Source organism: Hevea brasiliensis, chromosome 7 (genome assembly GCF_030052815.1).
Source record: "Hevea brasiliensis isolate MT/VB/25A 57/8 chromosome 7, ASM3005281v1, whole genome shotgun sequence".
In the NCBI taxonomy this organism is placed as follows: Eukaryota; Viridiplantae; Streptophyta; class Magnoliopsida; order Malpighiales; family Euphorbiaceae; genus Hevea; species Hevea brasiliensis.
Genome location: NC_079499.1, coordinates 96,766,729 through 96,791,752, shown reverse-complemented (window position 1 = coordinate 96,791,752; position 25,024 = coordinate 96,766,729). Strand labels below are relative to the sequence as shown.

At 34.4% G+C, this 25,024-nt stretch overlaps 1 protein-coding gene and 1 long non-coding RNA gene across 2 annotated transcripts; one reads left to right on the top strand and one right to left on the bottom strand.

The window, feature by feature from the left end:
- Positions 1-2,377: 2,377 nt before the first annotated feature.
- LOC110666473 (basic leucine zipper 4-like) lies at positions 2,378-3,957 on the bottom strand. The gene has a single exon (XM_021826961.2). The coding sequence runs from the start codon at positions 3,396-3,398 to the stop codon at positions 2,802-2,804; it is 597 nt and encodes a 198-aa protein (XP_021682653.1). The 5' UTR covers positions 3,399-3,957; the 3' UTR covers positions 2,378-2,801.
- A 16,654-nt stretch (positions 3,958-20,611) lies between these two features.
- LOC131181694 (uncharacterized) lies at positions 20,612-24,048 on the top strand. Its single transcript, XR_009150188.1, has 2 exons — positions 20,612-20,788; positions 23,693-24,048. It is a non-coding gene; the product is annotated as an uncharacterized LOC131181694 (long non-coding RNA).
- The last annotated feature ends 976 nt before the right edge of the window (positions 24,049-25,024 follow it).

Here is a 25,024-nt window from a genome sequence, read left to right as displayed (position 1 = left end):
CCTCGTTTCTCATATGACAGAGTTAGAATTTTAGTTCAATAGAAATTTATAATCCAACAAAAACTAATAACTAAACTAAGTTTTATTCAAACTCAAATCTCTAATCCAAATAAGAGTCTAACCAATTGCTATATAAAAGGGAAATGTTAGGTACGCATAACTATTTTTTATTTCTCATCATTCATCCTCCCGTTCTTCATCAGTCATCACTGACAGCATAGAAAATGTTGCTCAAACCAACTAGGTACCCAATGTTTTCTTTTTTTTTCATATCCATACCCGTGAATACCTTAAACAGCATCATGAAGAAAGAAGAGACAAATAGATGACACCTTCATGCCCTAAACCTGCCTTTTTGGAGTGACTCCCTCTTTGGCATAGATTGCAATCTATACCTACCTCTCTGATAATTTTATGGTCTTGAGTCAGCATTAATCTGCATATTCAATTAAAACACCAAACTTCAATTTAAAAAAAAAAAATCTGCCATGATTTGGTATGTGATCCAAACATCGATGACATTATATAAGATAGATTTAAAGGTTAGGTTTATAGTCATAGACATGCAGATTATATTATATTTTTTTGGATTGCATACTTAAAGCAATATTAATGATATTGTTTAGTGATATTGAATATTTAAAAAAAAAAAAGAAGAAATTATTAAGATTTGAATTGCTAATTCCTGTTTTGTTATACTAATGGAGATATTAATGGAAGAATTCATAAAAGAATCATAAGAGGAATATCCATTTGTGATTCTAACATGATGCTGATTGGGTTGGACATTCAATTACAAAAGCTAAAATAATATATTGCTTAGACCTGATTTATCATGGATTTAAATTTATATATTTAATAGGTAAGTCCTCATATATATATATATATTGTGTCTTGAATTCATAATATATCGAGTGTAGAAAAAAAAATCTATATATAAAAATAATCGGCATTGTGGTGTTTTTTTTTTTAACTTGTAATTTTTTATTGAAAGGTGAAGAGAAATCAAAATTGGGAGTGAAGAAGGGATCCTTCTTTTGTTTATGGGGGTGATGGGATTAATTACTTCTTTAATCACAATTAGTGGCCCCTTAATACCATCATTAATTTCAAACCATATAGTTATTGTTCTCTTTATGAATACTTGGACTTTGAAGTACATACAACACGCATTGAATAATTTATTATTTATATATAAATATTAATTTAATTATTTAAAAAAATATTAATTTTAATATTAGTTTAATTAATTTTATAAATAAAAATATTTATTAATTTAAAATAATTATATTTTTAAAGAACAAAACTTTTATTATAATCAAATTAGGAGTATAAGATTTTGTATCATCACATAATTTCTCCCTTCATTAATGAAATTGCTATTCGTGACAATTTTTTATTTAAGTTAGTTTTAATGTTACATCAACATTCCATAAACCAATGCAAGCTAAATAATAATACCTCAAGAAGGTAAAATGTTTTAGAAAATATTTACTTAATTATAGTTAATATATATATATATATATATATATATATATATATATATAAAAGAATGAATATGAACATGATTATTTTAATAAATTAATTTAAAATTAAATAAAAATAATTTAAAATTTGAAAGTATTTAATATTTTTACACTATAATTAAGTTAGAGTCATTTTCTATTGCTCTGACGTTAGTAATGTGTTTTTTTTTTTCATTTTTTAGATATTATAAATTTTTTTTAGTATTAAAAAAACATAAAGATATTTATATCATTTTAGTATATTTTCTACGTAAAATATATATATATATATATATATATATATTTTTTTTTTTTTCCAGAAAATGTACACTTGCGGAGAAATAGACTGATGTCTGCAACTTGCAATTATTGTTATTATTATTGGACATAAGTCGGTGATGGAATTTATTTTTTTAACGGATTTATCAGCGTCTTGCGTGGATAATTGTCCATCAATCATTGGCTCTGCATTATTTGGACAAGGCCGGTGGAGTAACATGCCGTCTTGCTTTTTTCTGTTTAATTTCTTTACTGACGAAAAGAGAAAAAAAAATAATTTCTTCAATTTTTTATTTAGATATTAAATAAAAAAAAATAGAAAACCTCAATTAAGTGAAAAAGATATATAAGAGAATAAATAAAAAAAATAAGGTATAATAATTAATTTTTAAAAAAAAGTTATATTTTTCTTCTAATTTAATTATTAATGGGTCATATTTCTTTGATTGGAAGGATAATAATACCCTCAAATATTGATTTTTTCCCCTCAAATTTTGAGCTTTATACAAAAAAAAAAATTAAAAATATTAAAGTAGAAAGAAATTGGATTTAATATAACTAGGAAGTTGGGTTGGTGGACTGCATAAGGCACAGATTAAATAGATATAATAATTAATTTATTGACAAAATGAGTGAACGGAGCTAACTTATGGATCCAAATTTATAAAAGAAAAAAATGGATCCAATTACATCTTAACTAAAAACTAGTAAAAATAGCCAACATAAAATATGCTCTAATGAAAGCCAAAACTAACTAGGTTTTATACGCTACAATAAGCCCAACTCGGCTTCATCAAAACCGCTCTTTTTCCAAACATACCCAAAACCCCACCATTTTTCTTTGTTTTAAGAGCACAGTGGAGAGACTATTTGCTCCCTTTCTCTTTGAGTAGGAGAACAAAAAGAGTTGGGACTTTCATCTGCTTAGTAACGAGACTCTTTGTTACTATTCAAAACTTTAAGGGGATGATTTATTATATATATATATATATATATATATATATATATATATGTAGATCATGTTGTCATTAATGATGATGGGGTTTGTTCGGTCGTGATTATGTCATTGGATGGCCATGCAGATGTGAATTGTTGCAGTTGCCTGAACATCAAAATTTGGCGTATGTTTAAGAGCTTTTGTCGCAGCATACGATGCTCAGACCGAAGCCGGTCGTTCTCCCTCTGTTCGCCCTGGCAATTGTACAGGACTAAGCGCAAACGGTTCGTTAGTTCCCGATTCTCAATCCTCAGCCGGTTCACCTGGTTTCTTAGGTTTTCTAAGTGCCTCTGTTTTCGCATGCGTGAACGCCTCGCTGACTCCCGGTTCGATATCATCCGCCTCAGTTTTCGCTCATCGACAACCGAAACGGTGCTCTGGTTCGGGTCATCAGAATTGGAGTTAGAGTTGGTAGGGTTTGAGTCAGAACGGTTCGGTTCGTTTGGTTTATCAGAAACAGAACTCAAAACAACAGGTTTTGGTGATGGAGGGTCATCGGTGGCGGCAAAAAGGTCGGAATAGTCCCATAGCTTGAAGCCGTTTGACAAGGACGGAAATGGGTTTCCAAGCATGGAATCGGGGGAGGAGAAGAAGGCTGCAGGAACAGCAGACAACATGGCCGACGAAATTGCTCAATAGATAGGAGAGAAAAGGAGGAGGAGGAAAGGGAATAAATGCGGCCTAGGGGCCTCATATTTATGGGCAAAACTGGACTGCACTCCTGGGAGGTGGGACCCACTTTTTTTTGGGGCGTGAAAAATGCACTCCAGGGGTGTTTTGGTCTATTTGCTCTTATGGTGATTACTGGGATTGGCTTTCGAGTCAGTGGGCACTAATGCGGTGGGGTGGGTTAGTTCAATTCAAGCCTTAGCTATGCCTTTTTGCAAGCCCGCATATACATATATGGCCATTTGGAGCTGACATAAGCTGGTGGGTCCACTGTAGAAACAAAGATTTGGGTCCCACTTTTATGAAAGGAAATAATGCTAATAGCCAATAGTTTAGAAAGTAGCTGACGTGGAGCCACGTATGCAGGTACCTGAGCTTGAGCCTAGTGGTTAACGGTGATCAGGTCGCTTGGCTGGTCTGATCGATGGGCACAAATATGGCCTTTGATTTGTTTAGTTGGCACGGAGAGTGTAAATAAAGATGGCCACCACCCATTACCTTAAGTGACGTCGCATTTACCCTTTTTTTTTTTTTTTCCAGTGGGAAATAAAGTATTTATGTTACAGTTCATCACTTTTATGCTATAAATTTAATCACCTAAAACAACCTTTACATGCTATCCAAAAATAATAATAACAGTAATAAATTTTTGTACAAATTTATATAGGAATGAATTTTATACTCAAATTAAATATTTATATTAAAAAATATATAAAAATAATATATATATATATGAATTCGAACTTATATTAATCGTAATCTAATAATAATAATAATAATAATAATAATCACCTAATGTGTCATGGTCTATTATGTATAAAATTTCATAACTTATTTAATAATTGATTAGTCACTTTACAAGCTCCGAAAATTATAACAAATAATTACACTGAGAAAGCTACAGATACATATTATTGTTATATTATATAATACTGATCATAAGCTTTGTTCTTGTAGCATTCACTTTCAACTATTGAGTGATCTAGAAGGTCTAGAAGGTATGAAGTAAACCCATATGTATCTACCACAGAAAATCATGGGTTAATATCAAGTTAATTACATTAATTACATGTCTAATTTCAATAATTTGTCTAAAGGGTAAATGAATTCACCCATACAATATTCTGAATTTTTGTATTTTATTTTTTATTTAGATGTGTGAAAAGTTTAAAAATTTATTTAGAAATTTCTCTATTACCCTGACCTTTCTCTTCCCTTTTCCTTTATTTCTACTACCACTATCGCCATCTCCGTTGCCACCGCTTGCTCCCTTCCTCTGGAAAACCTCTAGCTACTGTCCAATATCTAAGGCTAAATATTTGGTTCAAATCAAATCGAATTATTAAATTCGAATTAACCGGATTACTATATTTTAGAAGTCGAATTGAACTAAAATAAATAAAAAATTAAATCAAATCAAACCGCACTATTTCAGTTTGATTCAGTTTGAATCAATCAGTTTTTGAGTTTAGATTAATTTTTTAATTTAATTTTAATTTTCAAGTTATTTAGTCTGATTTTGATCTTGGTTTGAACCTAATAACCATTAATTAATGAAATTAAATAATTTATATATATAATTACATATAATTCATAAATTTTCTATAAAAATAAATCAATTTAAAAAATTAATAAAGTAATTCAATTTGGTTCGGTTTAATCGATTTTTCTCTTTAAAATCAAACCAAATCGAAATAACTGAAATTTTTAAAATATAAAATCGAACCAAACCGGATTATCTTAAAAACTGAACCGAATTACCAAATTAAGATGATTTGATTTAATTTACTTAGTTCAAATTAAATAGTGCTCACTCCTACTTATTTCGAAAGACTCATTCCTAATGAAAAATGACCCAAATTTTAGATTTCATTTTTCAATTAAAGGCCATATTTGATCACCATAGTTGGTATTCTTAACGTTTATGGGTTCCTCTCATCATGGGTTTCAATTCAAGATGGATCATATGCATCGTTATTTCCCAATTTACATGAATCGAGCATCAAAAATTTCTAATCTACAGAATATTCAACTCAATTAACTATATCTTAGATATGCATGTCAGGTCACTCAATCTTTAATGCACAAATTTTAATTATTATCATGTTATACGAAGGTCAATCAATCTTTAATGCATAAGTTTGTGATATTTTTTGGCCATTTTTATGAAAAAAATGTATATAGGTGTTTACTAAGCAGGTTCTGGTATAGAAGACTAGAACTAACTTATGCTGCTGTTTTTTCTGCAATTGATTACTATTTGATTTTCTAATTTTGTTGGTTTCTTGCATGTTTGATTAATTAAACATATTGGGATTAATAATGTGATTAGCAACAAAATAATGTCAAGTAATTGCTGGACCAAATTGACAAATTTGATAGAATTAATTAAGAAGTTTGAATTATTGAAAAAGAGAGTGACATTGCCAACTTAACTTATGATTAATGCCTGCATTGATAATTTCAATACCAATGGCGGCAGGTAAAAATAAAAGGTTTGTCAACGTCATGGTGTACCTTTGCCGAAAGCACCAAAAAGGTGTGTACTCACTAGCGGGAGTGGGAGAGACTGCTGCCAAATCACAGCCAGCGATTTCTAGAACCACTATACAATTACCTTTTTTTTTTTTTTTTTTTTTACAATTTTACTTAGAGTAATTTAAGAAGAATATGTGGAAAGTTTTGATTTTTTTTAAAAAAAATCCAAATATTATATTGACAAATTATTGTATTCAATTGCTTAGATAGACTTTACCATTAATTATAAAGAGGTGAATTTTTAATTATAAAGAGACTCACATAAAATTTATTATGATTAATTCATATCATGTAATTATCATATATATATAACAGTTATATTAAATAAATATTATTCACAATTATTTAATTTTATAAATATTTTTATAAAATTTTAAATTTATTAGAATTTATTAATTTTTAATTGATTTTATAAAAATTATTTTAATAAAAAATTAAAATATTTCATGTTGACTTATAAATCATTTTATAAATAAAATTATCTTATTTTATTAATTTCTTAAAAAAAATAAGATGTATAAAAAAATTTAACTATTCATCGTCATTAAACCTGTCTCTTTTATTCATTTTCTTTCTATTAGCAATCAGTTAGACAATTTTATTTATAAAATCATCGACATGTTAATAAATTAATCTAAAAATTTTTAATTTTTGATCATAGTGATTTTTATAAAATTAAATTAAAATTCAAAAAGTTTTATAAAAAAATTAAAATTAAATAATTTTTATAAAATTACTCAAAATTAAGTGAATACAATTGATAATTATCCAATTAATTATATTCTAAAACTACACTGCCATCTCAAATTAAATATGAAATTAATTTGATTTTAAAATACAAAACTTCACTAACTCAATTGAATTTATATTTTAAAACTCCAAATCAATTACATAAAATATGGAAATATTCAAATGAAATTGTACTAACAACAGACATCTACCATCTCCTCATCATTATAACCTAACTTGGCTTGACAATTTCATTTTGTTTTCATCTCTCCGTAAATGCGCAGCAAGATATTTTTTCCAAGGTTTGGCCATCTGGGGACGAAAACTAGCTAGCCGCCCTTGTGTTAAACAAGTTACAGGACAGGATGCAAATTCAGCTGCTATCATGAATTCTGGAAAGCTTACTCAATTAGTTGTATACTTTAACCGAGACATCCTGCTGATGAATAATTAATAATATAGAAATCTGACCCATAATATTATCTAATCATAATTACTAATATTATTATTGTTATTCTTGTTAATACCATTTTTTTTGTCAAAATATGAATATAGGAAACAAATTACATGTGCTTGACAGCCACTTTGTTTTCAATCCCAGTCATTTTCTCACTTTTAGCAGCTGCTACATCCATTATTGAATGTGATTCCCTTCACAGTGGCACCATTTTATGTAGGCTCTTGAAATATAAGTTGTCATATTAGTGGGAGGACTTTGAAGAAGATATAAAGTAAAAATTGAGGAGAAATATCAAGTTTTTTTTCTTATTATTTCTTTTAGAAATATTGAGAGAGTGAATATTATTTTATCAAGTGAACGATATACTTTCAACCAGAGGGAATATCAAGGTTGACAAGTTCTTAAAGACTTTTAAAAGGTAAAACACAATTATCTATGAGGTTTTTTTTAGTAAAAATATGTAAATATATATCAATGAAGAATAAGAAAATGATATTCCTAATACAATTTAGAAATTATATTCTATATAAAATTTGAAAATTTAAGAGTTTTATTTTTTATGAATTTTATTATTATGAGATTTATTATTTAGGAATTTTATTAATTCTTAATTTATTTTAATTTAATTTAGCATTTCTAATTATGGTGAAATTAGAGTTCTAAAATTCTAATGTGATTGAGATTTCTAATTATTATTATTATATAAGTTTTGTTATGGTAATTTTTATGAAATCAATTATATTTTGAAAATTAGTTCTCCCTTTCGAAGATTGATTCTTTATTTCTCTTTTTTCTTCTGGTTCTTTCTCTTTATTCTACATCAAACTGCCTGCATGCAGCGACTATAAACCAAGAAGCAAAAGAAACTAAAAATAAAAAATAAAAAAATCTAAACCTACGATAGCCATAAACAAATCCCTCTTCTAATATCAGCCGACTATACTTCAAACCAAAAGCTATTTATGAATTCACTTAAAGAGCAAGGAGAAGACCGCCTGATATGGCAGAGAAGAGGACTATAACCCAAGAGACAAAAAAAAAAAAAAAAAAAAAAAAACAGAGGAAATGCTTCACTCTAAACATAGAGAGATTTGATAAAGAAAAAAAGTTGAGAAAAGGACAGAATAAATTATAATTTGTAATTCCATAATTTCTTTAGTGGGTTAGTTGAGATAAATATAGTGGGCATATTGGTTTATTTATTTATTTATTTATTTTTTATTAATCACATATAGGCATCGACTGAAGGCTATTTTCTACCATCTTCAATTGGCAACTCAGAAAGTGTTACTGTTTACTACTTTTAGTTGGAAGGATAGCTAATGATGTATGGAGACTGGAGAGCGGCACGAGCTTTACATTTAATTGATGTTTTAACACGACGACTTAAGTTTTAATCCCAAGCTAGTTAGAGATAATTATGTAAATTTTTCTTTATTATTCAGTTCTATTAAACACCTATGGATTCATATCAATATTTAAAACTTACAAATCATTTTAACTAATGTTTTAATCTAACAGTAAAATTCAGATTATCTAAGAATAATTTAAAATTCGGATCTTACAGTTTATAATTCTCTTTCATAATTATTGATAAAAACTCCATGATTGAGTATTGAAGGCCTCTTCCATTTAATTTACACCAATAATTAATGGGTTAGTTTAGTTTTGATTTATTGCCTGTTTGGTATTGTAATTGAAGGTCAAAACTGTTTTTCTGAATAAAAAGTATTATTTTAAATGTTGTTAAAAAAATAATTTAAAAAAATAATTTTATTATTTAAGTGTTTTTATAATTAAAATTTATTCAATTTAATTTTAAATTATTTTTTAATATTTTTTAATTAATATATTTAAAAAAAAAATTTTTTTTGTGATACTATAAGAAACTATTATTACACTTAAAATTAATTAATAAATACAAATAATTAATAAATTTTGATTTAATGATATTAAATTCGTATATAGATCTATGAAATTTTGGATTGGTATGCAGATTTATCAAATAATTTGTAATGATTATTATTAATTGAAGTAAATATTTCTACATAAAGACCACAAAAATAAAAGGTGAATTCTAGGTAGGCTTTGGACCTTGTTGTTGGGTAGACTTAATTATAGTCCGATTCATAATCAGGCCATAAATAATTAGTTGAATTTGATTTATTTTTAATTAAAATTATTTTTTTAAATTCAATCAACAAATTTAATTAAAACTAAAATTAAACTGAGATTAGAATCGAGATTTACTCTATAGTCCAATTCCAATCATTTAAATCTTCAATTGAAATTGTCAATTTCGACTTGAAATTCGTCCAACTGTTTCGTTGGCCCAACCTAGCTGGGTGGTCACACTATAGAGAGGGAGTCCAAATTGTACATGTCAGTGAAGGACCAACCACTTTTAGACCATTCTGATGATTTAGTGCATATTTAATATTATACTTTAAAGATCTAAATTATTTTTTTAATAAAAATATTATTTTAAATATTATTAAAAAAATAATTTATAAAAATAATTTTAATATTTTATTATTTTTATAATTAAAATTTATTAAGTTTAATTTTAAATTATTTTTTAATATTATCTAATTAATATATTTAAAAAAGTAATTTTCACTATAGTAATTTTAATAGCAATGTGAAGTAGATTTTTGAAATCGAATAAGCACCGACTGATTTCATCCTTGTGATGTGGATAAATTATTTAAAATAATTTTTTTTATGCCAGTAAATTAATGGAAGAATCCCATTTCTTTTTTGATTTTTTCCCCTCAATTAGTGATAGGAAATAGACAATTTTTTATTTTAATTTTTTAAAAAAAAGTGAATGTACAATTTTGGTCCATGATATTATTTGAGTGAATGAAATGGAGTTAGGTTGGTCCATGGTCTATGTTACTCTACCAATTTTTCATACACGTTGTTCATGTTTCAAATGTCATAAATCACAATTGTCATCATTATTTATTTATTTTTTTCCCAATTTTCCCCAATTCTTTTTTAATAATTTGTCTGATTCTTTTAACTTTTATCAAATATAATAAAAAGTTAAAGAGCTTAAAAATATTCATTGAATTTCTTTAATTATTAAAAATAATAACAATACAAATTATTTTACACTTTCAACTAGTTGACCATAATAGGACAGAGTAAAGCTAGTAAACCGAAGAGCTTGAACCGAGCAAAGAGAATCTATCTCTATACAACAAATATTGAAGCAGGCCTTGTTCTTCAACCAGCTCAAAGCCTCCTGAAAGCATAACATTTCGGCCAGATCAACATCCACCAATGGAAATACGATGACGGTGACGTATTATCCAGCCAAAACCAGATCACTTCCGCCCTTTATATCTACCGGAGCATCAACTTTGTACTTAAAATGTGAAGCCGCATGGGGGCACCATTTGACAATATAGGAGGACGATGCTGAACCTGAGTGCAAATCCGAGGCCTGACGAGCTTCCTTCCAGGCTTGTAACTGGACTTTAGCACCATGAACAACTTGTCGAGCCCCTGGCTGAACAACCATGTTGCGATGCGTCTATAAGTTCCAAACCAACATCCGTTATTGAATCTAGAGTCCTGTTCTGCAAAAGATCAAGAAGTCAATCCTCAATAGTGGTGAAAGCTGAATTAGAAACAACATTACACAATTGCCAATAATTTTTAGCAAAATCACATGTCATGATAGTATGAGTAATTGTCTCAGCTTGCAAGCCACAAATTAATAGGGCAGAATTCAGGGACATCAACAATTTTAATAATCAGTATTCATATAAAATTAATTTTGATCAGATCAATTTAAGCTGTGTGCATGGAGAATTCATCATTTAAATTTATTTATATAAATAATTAATAAAATATAAAAAATACATTTGCAGTATTATAAATTATTAAATATATTTAAATTTCATCATGGTGACTTATCGGATGTCAAATCTAAACTCCATTGAGGGAGTTAATATCTCTCTAGTTTCAGAGAAGAAAATCATGTATTTCTTTCTTTCTTTCTTCTGCAGTTTCAATAGTTGCTCTCTACCTCGCCGTAGGCCTTCCTTTGCCTCTCCAGACGGAGGAAGACCCTCTCGGCTCAGAATAGTGGGTTTCACCCTCCTCTTGGATTGTAGATTTTTTTCTTTTAGTGTTTTGCAGTTTGTGCTTGCATGAGTGGGCTTATATGAGATCTGTTTTAAGAAGCTACTTTGGTAGAAACTCTCATGGTTATTTGGTTGTAGTATGCAGGAGTTTATTGTGTTGGCGTGAGGACTGACACCTCAGTGATCTCATAGTCGGCACGTTTGATGGCTACCTGATCCTCAAAGGCGATGAGCCGTGCGAATTCTGTTGGCCGACTCTCCCGCAATCACTGAGGTTGTGCTAAGGTTGGTTTACTGAGGGCCCTTTGTTCTGCCTCTGGAAGGATGGATCTTTGGGTGCGAGCTCTATTTTCGTGTTTTTTTCTTCAGAGTCCAATTCTTTGTGTTGGCCCTCTATTAATAAATTAAACAGACGCCATTGCACTATTGGATCTACATTGAAACCTCAGCCCAAATGGCTCGGTCCATCTTCATGCATGGGCTATCGGTTATGTTGTTGGTGAGCTAAATAATGGCGGACTCTGATCTTCATAGAATCTCTTCATAAAATATGAAAAATGACAAAAATATTCCTCTCATAAAATGTAAAATATCTCTTCATAGTATCCAATAATTCTATTTTTTTGAGAAAAAATATTTGAATTATGGAGGCCTCTCTTATTCTATGGCAAACATTTCTAAAAATTTTTATTTTTTTTTAATAAACTTGCATTCCATTCCAAAACATCCTGTATTATATCATATGTATAGTTGACATCATGGCTTGCATAAACACATGGGTTTACACAACCTAGCTTCTGGACCTACACAAAGGAGTCGTTTCAACCAAGGAACAGGGTATGATCATAAATTTATGTGTTTTCCCCTTTAAACGTATTGACGAGAATTTCATGTCACAATTATAAGCCCCACAAAGCTTTTGTATGATTCTGCAACATCCTTTTCTCCATTATTACCCTCATCAAACACTTCACATTGCTTACAGGAGAAAGCTGAGAAGGCTATTTCTTTTTCTTTGCCCGTTTTCACACTGCACTGCTGCAGCTCGTTCATTTTGGTAAAGTTAAACATTTTTTTTCTTTGTAACCATTAAAGTTTGGATAAATTAATCCAAACCTCTCAATCATGTACCACCCCGACAAAAGTTATTGTATGTTGATTGCCTTTAACAGCTTCCTGGCTATAGTCTTTAGTCACTATACCATTATTTCATGGCCTGTTCTTGTTGCCTTGTGAGATATGGCTCTTCTTTTATTGCAATTTCCATCGACCACTGCAAGCTTGAAAGATATGTGTCAGATAAGATGAATCAAACATAGAGGACAATCAATTATAGTACACGTAATAAACATCAGAACTTGCTCATTTAATTTGAAATGAAATCACAGTGATCGAGTGTGTATCTTATATCAGAAATTTAAAATAATCACTCTTTTTCTTTTAAAATTTTCTAACGATGTTGAAACCTAGTCTTTTTGTCGACTGAATGGAATGGATTTAGCAGAGATGAGTGACATGTGGGATGAGGACAGACACTTGTTGAAGCAGTTCAAAGACTATGTATTGTAGTCTTGCAACTAGCTTGTGTTTACCTAGTAATTTCTGAACTTTTTTTTTTTTATTGAATAAAGTCTTAAAAGAATGCCAATGGATTCTCATTGAGAAAGACTAGATCATTTGTTTTTGAAAATAAACCTAAAGATTAGGATTGATGACATAGATTGGCCAATTTTTTCTCAAATATCGAGCCCAATCTGTAGAATTGATGCTTATTCTCTAGCTTTCTTTAGTGAAATTAAAGCAGATCTTCATTATTGAAGCTGTTACGTATAGTGATAAGCAAGATTTCATGGTGCGTTTCTTGTGGAAGTGGAAATGATAAAGCATGCAACATGTTTCCTTGCTTGGTTAGCATCCTCCTATGACGCCATTTACAAATTCTAGTGGGGTTATAGTAATGGAGGTTAATGCTATCTATACAGTCAATCATATGGATTTCTATCAACTATTTTGGAATTTTAATCAGTGATCTTCATCCCTTATTAAAATATGATATGTCACGATTCAACCTATGGGCCGGACCGGCACTAGGACCTGGGCCAGCCAAAAGCCCCCGAGACCCGTAGTAAGCCTAACTATTCATTAATTCAACTCTAAGGCCCATTTGGGCCCAATTTCAAGAAATCAACCGGACAGAGTCCGGCCATAAAGTGGACCTTTCAACGGGGAGTTTTTAACTCACCCGACCTATAAATAAAATATATCATCAATTGGGGGAGCTCAGCTCACCCTCCACATACTCAAATCAACATAAAGATAAATGGGAGCTCAGCTCCCTCATCCAGTCCATCAAACATGCATATAATAATTTTACAAGTCCACATAACAGTTTATATTACAGACCCGAATCAGTTAAATATTTCTAACACATGCGGAAATTCTAGGAGTAAATAAAATTACACAAATGTTAATAAACAACCTGCGAAGGAGAAAAGCAGGTTAACCACAATAAAATCCTCCTGTAGCCTGAAAAAATATTGAACAGGAGTGAGCATTCGACTCAGAGAGTAAAATATCAATTTTAACTATAATCTCTATAACTATCTAAAACTAATGCACCCTATGGAGTGAAATGCAACACCAGCAATAATTTCACATCATAACATTAAAAGGTAATTTGGAGCACTCACGCACCCAGTAATATCAATCATAATATATATAGGAGCTGATCCTGCATGACTCTCTTAATTCCAAGCGTGCGTGAAGAACTCAGCTCGGACTTCCACTTAATAACCAAATCGGGGTCCCAGCGAAGAACTCAAGCCGTGTCTACCCCGAAGGACTGGGTCCCAGCGAAGATCTCAAGCCGTGTCTACCCGTCCTATCCATAGTCCACACCACATCACACGCACGCCAACGCACGCACACTGCTCCAAATTACCACAACAACATACATGGCACTTTCACAGTTATGAATGCAACATAAATCGTGCCTAAAGTTTATCTACATAGATATATGCATATAAGTGATGCATGGGCATGCTTGAACATATAATAATAGTGAAATTACAATTAAAATTAATATTTTACTCACAGACTTGACAACGGTCAACTGCAAGGCGGAGTAAGAAGGTCATCCACTTACGACAATTACATTACAATTATTTAATACAAATGACTCAATACAAATTAAGAAAAGACCAAATACGTCCTAAGTCGTGCCGAAAATCCGGCAGAGTCTCCCCTATACCTAGGACCTACCCAACCTGCAAAAGGGCTCAAAACACACTTCTATATTCGCAACTCATATATCCACAACTCAATCACATCACACAGCCCCTCCTGGGCCCATCAAATCAATCATCCATCACAATATATAAAATTTCAATTTAGTCCTTATAATTGATCATTTTTGCAAAAACTACCCAAATAAGCTCTAAAAATTCTAAAACTTTGCCTCGCGGTCCTTAGCAATATTACTAGGCTATTGCAAAAAGAATCATAATTTTCTAAGCTATCACGAATATTATATGGATTTTTAATCCTATTTAAGCACTAGAAAATTACAAAAAAGCAAGGTTCGGGTTTACCTTTGCCGATTCCGACTTCGGGGACGCGCTCGGGACATCTGACAATGGGGGGTAGCCAAAACCTCGATCCAGTTCGGAGACTTTTCCTAGAGTGGGTTCATTTTGGCGGAAATTCTGCACTGACAATCGCCGAATTTCCGCTAATTGAGGATACCTACACGAAGCCCACAACACGGGGGTTAGTACATAAATTTTTCAAAATTTTCTAAGCTCATTTAATACTCGGAAAACACTGCGAAGTTCCGTGGGACCCACCGAAAAACAGTGTCAGAAAATTTTGATATTTATATCCCCGCGAAGCTGTCGACTAGTGGAGCGCTCTGGTACTCTCGGTTTTCTCGTAGGGTTCACGATTTGCGAGAAATCTAGCCCGAAAGTCAAAATGGGCTAAAACTTCTCGGGCAAAAATTGGACAAACTGCTCGATAGATTTCGGTGTTCTTGGTGTCTATGGAAAGCTCTCGACGAGTAGATGAGTTTAGACACAAGACCCGGTCCGATTGGTGGCCGGATCGACCGGATTTTGGCCGGGAAGGCGAGCGATCGCGCTGGCGCGACGCTCAGAGCCGTCACGGCGTTCTAGGCGCGCCGCCATGGGGAGGGGTGAGGCAGCGCGCCGGCGAGCTGGGGTGGCAAGGGAGGTGGCGGCGTGGCAAGAGGAGGAGGGAGGAGAGAGAAAAAGAGAGAAAAGGGGAGAGGGGTCGGACGCGGGCGGGGAGGAGGAAGAAAAAGAAGAAGACCGGTCCGATTCGACCGGTCTGATCCGGTCTGATTCGATTCTGCCGGTTCGATTCGGAATACAAAATTTTGAATTTTTACTCTGCTTCGGGACCGAAAACGAGGTCCAAAAATTCCGAAAAAATTCTAGAAAACTCAGAAAAATTTATAGACTCCAAATATATTTTTAGTTTTGCCACGTGGTCTTTAAATTAATTTTTAAAAATCATCAAAGTTTATATTTTCTAAAAATCGAACCCGATTTTTAAAATCCGAAAAAAAAATCTCAAATAATTTCTTAAAATTTAAATAAAATTAAAATACCAATATTACTCATCAAATAATAAATTTAAAATTTTTGGGGTGTTACATTCTTCCCCCCTTATAGAAAATTCGTCCTCGAATTTTTACACAAGGCAGAATAAAGTACATGATTACACATTGAACAGATAAGGGTACTTGCTACGCATGTCCCGTTCTGACTCCCAGGTGCACTCTTTCACTGACTGACTCCTCCACAAAACCTTAACCATAGGGATCTATTTTGATCTTAGCTGTCTCACTTGATAGTCCACTATGGCTACAGGTTGCTCCTCAAATGTCAAATTCTCTTTTAGCTCTATTACATCTGGCTGTAGTACATGAGAAGGATCTGGAATGTATTTCCTGAGCATGGAGATGTGAAATACGGGATGAACGTGAGAAAGGTTGGGTGGTAGCTCCAACCGGTAGGCAACTGCTCCAACTCTATCAGTAACCTCAAAAGGTCCAATATATCGAGGTGCCAACTTGCCCTTCTTTCCAAATCTCATTACTCCCTTCATCGGAGAAACCTTCAGGAATACATAGTCGCCTACTGCAAACTCCACATCCCTCCGTCTGGGGTCTGCATAACTCTTCTGCCTACTGAAAGCTGTTTTCAATCGTTCCCTGATTAAAGGAACTATCTCTGAAGTGTACTGCACTAGGTCTACGTCATGCACCTTCGCTTCTCCCATTTCCGTCCAACACAGAGGAGACCTACACTTTCTTCCATATAGTGCCTCATAGGGTGCCATCCCTATGCTGGAATGATAACTGTTGTTGTAGGCAAACTCCACCAAAGCTAGCTGATCATCCCATTGACCTCCAAAATCCAAAACACTCATGCGAAGCATGTCTTCCAGTGTTTGGATTGTCCTTTCGGACTGTCCATCTGTCTGAGGGTGGAAAGCTGTACTAAAGTTCAACTGTGTGCCAAGTGCCTCCTGCAACTTCCTCCAAAACCGAGAAGTGAACTGGGGCCCTCTGTCAGATATTATGGAAGCCGGAACTCCATGCAATCTGACTATTTCTCGAATGTAGAGTCGGGCGTACTGTGCCACAGAATATGTAGTCTTCACAGGCAAGAAGTGAGCTGATTTGGTTAGACGGTCTACAATTACCCATATCGAATCATATCCTCGCGTGGTACGAGGCAACCCAGTCACAAAATCCATAGTGATCATTTCCCACTTCCATTCTGGGACAGGGAGCTCTTGCAGCTTCCTTGACGGTCTCTGGTGTTTAAACTTCACCTTCTGACAAGTCAAGCACTTGGACACGAAGTCTGCTATGTCTCTCTTCATGCCATTCCACCAATAGCTATCCTTCACATCATGGTACATCTTGGTGGAGCCTGGGTGGACATTGTACAGTGTATAGTGTGCCTCTCGCATGATTTCATTTCTGAGATTGTCCACATCGGGCACACATATCCTAAAACCTTGTACTAGGGCGCCATCATTGGCAAATCCAAACTCACCACCTTCACCTTGCTGTACTCTTTCTATGATTTTCATCAATTGTTGGTCTCTGTGCTGGGAAACTCTAACTCTGTCTCGTAAGTTTGGCCTCACTGAAAAGTGAGCCAACAATACCCCCTCATCTGAAAGATCTAGGATTAAACCTTGATCCATCAACTCATGTACTTCCTGAATTAATGGTCTTTTCTCTGCTGAAATGTGCGCCAAACTACCAGAAGATTTTCTGCTCAAGGCATCTGCTACTACATTGGCCTTCCCGGGGTGGTACTGGATGGTGCAATCATAGTCTTTCAGAAGCTCCATTCATCTCCTCTGTCTCAAGTTTAAATCTCTCTGTTGGAAGATGTACTTCAAACTCTTGTGGTCGGTGTATATCTCGTACACTTCACCATACAGGTAGTGTCTCCAGATTTTTAGTGCAAAGATTACAGCCGCCATTTCTAAATCATGGGTGGGGTAATTCTGCTCATGCCTCTTCAGCTGCCTTGAAGCATAAGCCACTACTTTTCCATTATGCATCAAAACACACCTTAGGCCAACTCTGGAGGCGTCACAGTACACGGTGTATCCTTCACCACTCATAGGTAGTGTCAACACAGGGGCGGTGGTTAGACACTCCTTAAGCTTCTGGAAGCTCTTCTCACAGTCATCTGTCCAAATGAATGGAACATTCTTCCGAGTTAACTTAGTTAAGGGAACTGCTTTCCTGGAAAAATCTTGCACAAAACACCTATAGTAGCCAGCTAGGCCCAGAAAACTTCGCACCTCAGTGACTGCTGTAGGCCTAAGCCAATCAGTTACAGCTTCAATTTTCTTGGGATCCACTTGAATACCGTCACTAGAAACCACGTGTCCCAAGAATGAGATGCTTTCTAGCCAAAATTCACATTTTGAAAATTTGGCATACAGCTGGTGCTCCTCAAAGTCTGCAACACCATCCTCAAGTGCCACACGTGTTCCTCCTCGGTCCGAGAGTATACAAAAATGTCATCTATGAATACGATGACAAAACGGTCCAAAAATGGCTTGAACACTCTGTTCATCAAGTCCATGAAGGCTGCTGGTACATTAGTCAGTCCAAAAGACATCACCAAGAACTCATAATGACCATATCTTGTCCTGAATGCCGTTTTGGACACGTCCTCATTCCTGATTATCAACTGATGGTAGCCTGATCGTAGGTCTATCTTGGAAAAGAATCTAGCCCCTTGGAGCTGATCAAACAGATCGTCGATCCGAGGAAGTGGATACTTGTTCTTCACAGTCACCTTGTTCAGCTGTCTATAGTCAATACACAACCTCAATGACCCATCCTTCTTTCTCACAAATAGAACAGGAGCACCCCAGGGTGAAGTGCTCGGACGTATAAAACCCTTGTCCAAAAGCTCCTGTAGTTGCTCATTTAGCTCCTTCAATTCTGCTGGCGCTATCCTGTAAGGCGGCATTGATATGGGGTTTGTACCCGGCACAATATCAATGCAGAACTCTATTTCCCTTTCCGGTGGCAACCCTGGAAGCTCTTGAGGGAAAACATCCATGAATTCTCTGACAACAGGAACATTTTCCATGTTGACACCTTCTACAGAGGTATCTCTCACCAATGCCAAATACCCTTGACATCCACGCCTCAACATTTTTCTAGCACTCCACACTCCTGTTACCATCGAAGCTAAACTCTTCCACACCGGGTATGTGGAAATACACCTTCTTATTCCTGCAGTCTAAAGTGGCATAATGAGTTGCCAACCAATCCATCTCTAAGATTACATCAAAATCTATCACTGGTAGAGGAACCAAGTCTGCTGGGAGGATCTTTCCATCCACTACTACTGGGCTACCCGGAAAAACCATATCTACATCTATGTTGTCACTAAGTGGGGTAGCTACCGACAAAGGGCATTCTAAAGTTATAGGGTTTCTACCCAATCTCATGGCAAACACAGGAGAGACGAATGAGTGCGTAGTACCCGGATCTATCAAAATACGAGCCTCATAGGAACAGACTAGTAGAATACCCGCCACAACTGCATTTGAAGCCTGAGCATCCTGGTGGGTCAGGGTGAAAACCCTAGCTTGACCCCTAACCTGAGTGGCAGAACCCTGATATTGACTTCTACCTCCTGATCTGCCTCCAAATCCACGTCCCCCTTGTCCTGGGCCTTGTTGGCCACTGAACTGACTGCCTGCCATGCCGGAAGCACCCGGATACAGCTGACGAGGAACATTTGCAATAGAACCCTGTGACCCCATCTGTGACTCACTGAACACGGGGCATTCCCTAGCAAAGTGACCTGGTTGGCCACACCTGAAGCATACTCCTGAACCCATCATACAAGGTCCTGAATGTCCTTTTCCACACTGTGCACAAGGTGCCAAGGAGGATCCTGAATCAGACCCAGAACTGCTGTACTCCGAACTGTGACCACTGCTGGATCCGTACCCTGGTCTGAACCCTCGGGATTTGTGTCTAAAACCACTCCTCTTATTCCTGCTTCTTCCTCTGTAAGTAGTTTGGCCACCACTATCCGTAGTACCCATGTGGGGAACACCTAAAGAACCCTCTTGTAACATCCTCCCTATACGTGTTCTGTACGTTCTATTGCTCCAGTAGTCAAATAACAGTCTAGGCAAGTCAGGATGTCTGGAATTACACTTCGGTGATAGTGAACAGACATATAATGATGAAATAAATAAAAATAAAATACAAGAAAAATCAAACAAAAATGAAAGAGAGAAAATGAAGCTAAGTTAAACGAGCCGACACCGCAGCGATGGGTGACCGCACTGGGAAGGCCGTTGCCGACCCCAGGACAGTGGGGAACCCTCATAATTTAATTCCGGGACGTAAGTAAAGGTCTATTGAAATATAATTGACACTAGAATTATTAAAAAAAAAAAAATTAGTACAAAGAAAAACGAAAAATCGAGAAACAGACAAAAATCGGTGTTACCGAAAAATCGGAAATATAACCCGAAGTGGGGTATTTTGGTCATTTGACACCTAGATTTGCCTTTTGACCTCAATGTCCATTAAAAATAAATGGAATTAAACTTTGAAAATTCCATGAAAAATGAAATTATAAATGAAATGCAATTAAAGGAAATATGGGGCTATAATTAGAATTATGAAAGTTTAATTATTTTAACTTTTATTTAAATGTTTAGTGGGGTATAAAACCTTAAGTGGACATCATTTTCCACTAAACCATTTCATCTTCTTCACTCCTTCATCACCATTGCCGAATTTGATTTTCTCTCCCAAGCTCATCCATGGATGTCCATGAAGCAAGCTTCATCAACCCATGATCAAGCCATTTTTTTCCTATAAGTTTCTTTATTAAAATTGTTCTACACATCATGGGCAACACATAGAGAGGAAAAAGGGCAGCTTTTGATGAAGTTTGATCAAGCTCCATAAAAGGTTAGTGCTAGTTTTCCTTACCTCACTTAATTAAAATTTGTACTAAGGTTGAGATGAGTTGAATTATTGAAAAATTAGAAGGATTGGATGAATATTTAATGGTGATTGAATTTGGCAGCCATGGTTATCTTTAGATGTATTTGATGGGAAATGATATTGATTAAGGTAATTAGAGGTTCTAGCAAATTAACTTTATGTATATGTTGAGATTGAGTGATTGAATTAGGAGTTTGAAAGAATTATTGAAGACCTTGGATAATTGTTGAATTGGGGCAGCCCTAAGAAGCATGAAAATGGTTAATTTATGCATATTATTGTTGATTAATGATGCTCAATTTATGTGATTATAAGTGTTAGAATTTAATTATAAGAGTACATGTGAGGTTGACAATGTGAAAGTGGGTTTTGAACAAAATTTTGAAGACTTGGACATTTGAGCTTGAAATTGGCAGCCTATTAAATCATGAATTTGTGTGTGTGAATATGTAGTTTATTAATGAAATGTAATGGTGTTAAATTGTGGGCAGTATGTATAGTTAAAATGGAAGTGTTTGTGTGTAACATAAGTGTTGATGCACATTGAATTTGGGTGGATGTAAATGTTGAAGTTTAATGGTGTATTATGTGCCTTGTGCACTTAAGTATTCTGCCCAGAATTTTTGCTGAAATTGTGTACAATATATATATGGAAGTGTTGTTGATTGAATATTGTAGTAATGAGGAGGAGAAGGAACATCAAATTGGGAGTGTATGTGCTTTGTGCAGGTTGTGTATCGAAGGCAGCACCTAAATTAGGCCATAAGTGCCAAACTGTGAACCTGATTGGTATGAGGCCAATACGAGGTGAAACTAGATACCAAATAGAACAACTTTCATGTAGAAATGTTGCCAAAATTCTACCTAGAAACTGACCTTAAAAAGTGACCAAATCCGGATTAGTGCATTTAAGGCCTGAAAACTGACCATTTGGGCAGCAGTTAGTGTTTAGGCCATAACTCACTCAAAACAGGTCCAATTGACCTGAAATTTTGACCATGAATAGTTAAGACCTATATCTACAAGTCTTATGAAGACACTAAAGCCCAGAAATGACTATAAGAAAGTCAAAAAGCTTGCACAAGTTCGGGTCCAAAAACTGGCCGAACCTAAAATGACCTAAAATGACCTAAAGTGACCAATTTTGATACAATCTGTCCAGCTTTAGTAAATTGACCATATCTTGGTCTATATAACTTAGAATGACTTGCAATTTTGCCCCGAGTTCAATAAGACATAGAGCTACAATTCTTATGAAGACACCAAAACCCATAAATGGCCAGAACCAAGTCAAATAGCTTGTACAAGTTCAAGTACCCAAACTGCTAGAACTAAAACTGACCAAATTTTGCACTAAAGGTGCAATCTGTCCAGCTTTAGTAAATTGACCATATCTTGATCTACAGAACTCAGGATGACCTGAAATTTTGCCCCGCGTGCAATAAGACATAGACCTACAAGTTTGTAGTTTGGACCGAAACCCAAAAACCGAGGGAACTAGGTCGTCCGGCTAGGTCAAAATAATACACCGAAATCCGGTAAATTGCAATAAAATGCAATACACTTGGAAATGAAATTGGTAATATTAGAATTGACTCACATAGAGTGCATCAAGGGTCAACATTATAGGTTGTCTAATGAAATGAATTGAAGGGAATAGTACCAAGAGAAATAGGACTTTAAGCTAGACAAATCTAGCACACAAAAATTGAGAAATTGACCAAAATTTGAAGTAAAGGTGCAATCTGTCCAGCTTTAGTAAATTGACCATAACTTGGTCTATACAACTCGAAAGGACCTGAAATTTTGCCCCGCGTGCAATAAGACATAGAGCTACAATTTTGCTTCTTTGACCAGAAGCTAAAAACCAAGGAAAATAGGACTTTAAGCTAGACCAATCTAGCATGCTAAAATTGAAATTTGGTAATTACATAAAATGATGCTTGAAGTAATTTGGCAATGAATGCCAACTTGTGAAAAAGGTAAATTGCATTATATTGACAACATATTGAATTGTAAATTGTGACATGTTGATGCTAGAATCAACCTATCCATGATGCATAAAAAGGTCAATAATTTTATTGACCAGTGAAAGGCATAAAGATATATAAACCCTATGAATAAAAAATAAAAAATGTAACATTGTAATATGCCCTAATTTGCCTAGTTGATTAGTTTGGATAGGTTGGCATGCCAATAGGATTCTGACAGCTGTTCTGTAAATGACTTTACGTCATACTGTGTTTTATGGCTTATTATGCCATACTATGATTTTAATAGCGTATGGCTATACAATTTGTGTTATTATACTCGGCTTAATGCCTGATTGATTATATGGCTTTTAGCCACACTGTTTGCACACCGAGAGATACTTTGTGACCGATGGTGTGACGGCCCAAGGTACTAGGTACCCAGTGCTAGTATATCCGTTTATCCAGTCTGGTTAGTGTATAGGCTATATGGGCAGTCATTTAAAACACTATTCAATTCAGGAAGCTAAGTTAAGTTAAGTATAATGAAATTTCAGTACAATTCAATTAAGTATTGAATAAATGAGTAAAAGAGATTAGCAAAAGAAACATAACAAAAATATAAATTGCAGAACAATAGAGACTTGAAATACAATACAGTTAGAATAATTTGAATACTGGGTAGTATTACTGAAAAGTTATAAACTAAGCACTTCCAAAGAGGAACAAACTAGTACATAAGATCATTGATACTAGAAATACCATACCAAATTAAATTGATTCCTGAGTATCCGAATTATGAGTTATTTCTTTCTTTATTTGTATATATTATTTCTTGTTATATTATTGCACCACTAAGCAGAAATGCTTAGCGCAATGGAATTGCTTCCTCGCGCAGGTACTGAAGGTAAAACCAGTAGACTGTCGATCGAGATTTTTGGAGTCCAGATCTGCAGAAGTGTCAGAAGAATTGAAGGTTGTCACCTCCTCAGCAATGCATGTACATAGGGCTCATATTTGCACATGTTATGTATATTGTTCATTCCTAGCACATTGTAAATTATTTGTATATCTTGTACAAAATAAACTCATGTAATTAACCTATGAATTATGGAAGCTACTCAAAGTAAGTATTTTAATATGTGAATTGAATTTGAGTTATAATGGGATTGTACTTGTGAATATTGAGATGTTGAAAATCTGATGAGATTTCTGAGAAATCTGGATACTGTATTGAGATACATTATGTTTGAAAATTTTTGAGACTATTAAGTTTCAGAAATTGAGTATATATATTGAAATTGTTTTTGGCAGGTTCAGAAGAACTGTTAGTCCAAATTACAGTCGACACACTGTCGGATTATCGTTAAAATTTTTGAAATTTCCAAATTAGTTAGATTTTGATAAAAGGAAAAATAGCCTAAACCTTAAACAAAGTTTTTGAATAAATAAATCAAGAATTGTAATGAAATCATATAAGATCAGGTGCTCCGGCACGCTGTGTAGCACGCCTCACTCGGCTACACTGTAGACGGGTGAGGGGTGTTACACCTCTGCTCTGTTTTTCTTTGCTCTTCCGCTGTCATCCACAACATAGCTAATTTCAATCTGTTTGGCTCGGTCAACCACCACATCAAAAGATTGATCCGACATCATGGCCAGGTTTGCATACCTCCTGTCAAGCCCCTTTAGGAATCTCTTCACCTTCATAGTTTCTGTAGCTACTGCTGTAGGGGCATACCTGCTTAGTTCCAGAAATTTTGTAGCATATTCATCTACAGACCTGCCATTCTGTCTTAAGGCCTCAAAGGCCCACTGCTTTTGATCCCTGAAGCTTTCTGGCACAAACCGATTGATGAACAGTTCCACAAACTGAGTCCACGACAAACCCTCCATCCGAGGTAATATGTAGTCATTCATCCATTGTCTAGGCATAGGCCCCATGACATGCTGCATACACTCTATTAGTCTTCTATCAGGCCAATCGCACTGCTCTCGCTGTCACTGGAATCCAAAAACCGATATGCATTATCTGACACATCATAAGTACCAGGCACCAACTTCTTGAAATTTATGATCTGTTTGTAAGGTTCTCCTCTTGGTGCGGTGGACTGCTACTGCTGTGTAGGGTGGATCATATACTACGCCATCATGTCGATGGTTCTCTATAACCCAGCTAAAGTAGCTGCCATGGGGTCCATGGGACCCTGTGTTATAAAAGATTGATCCT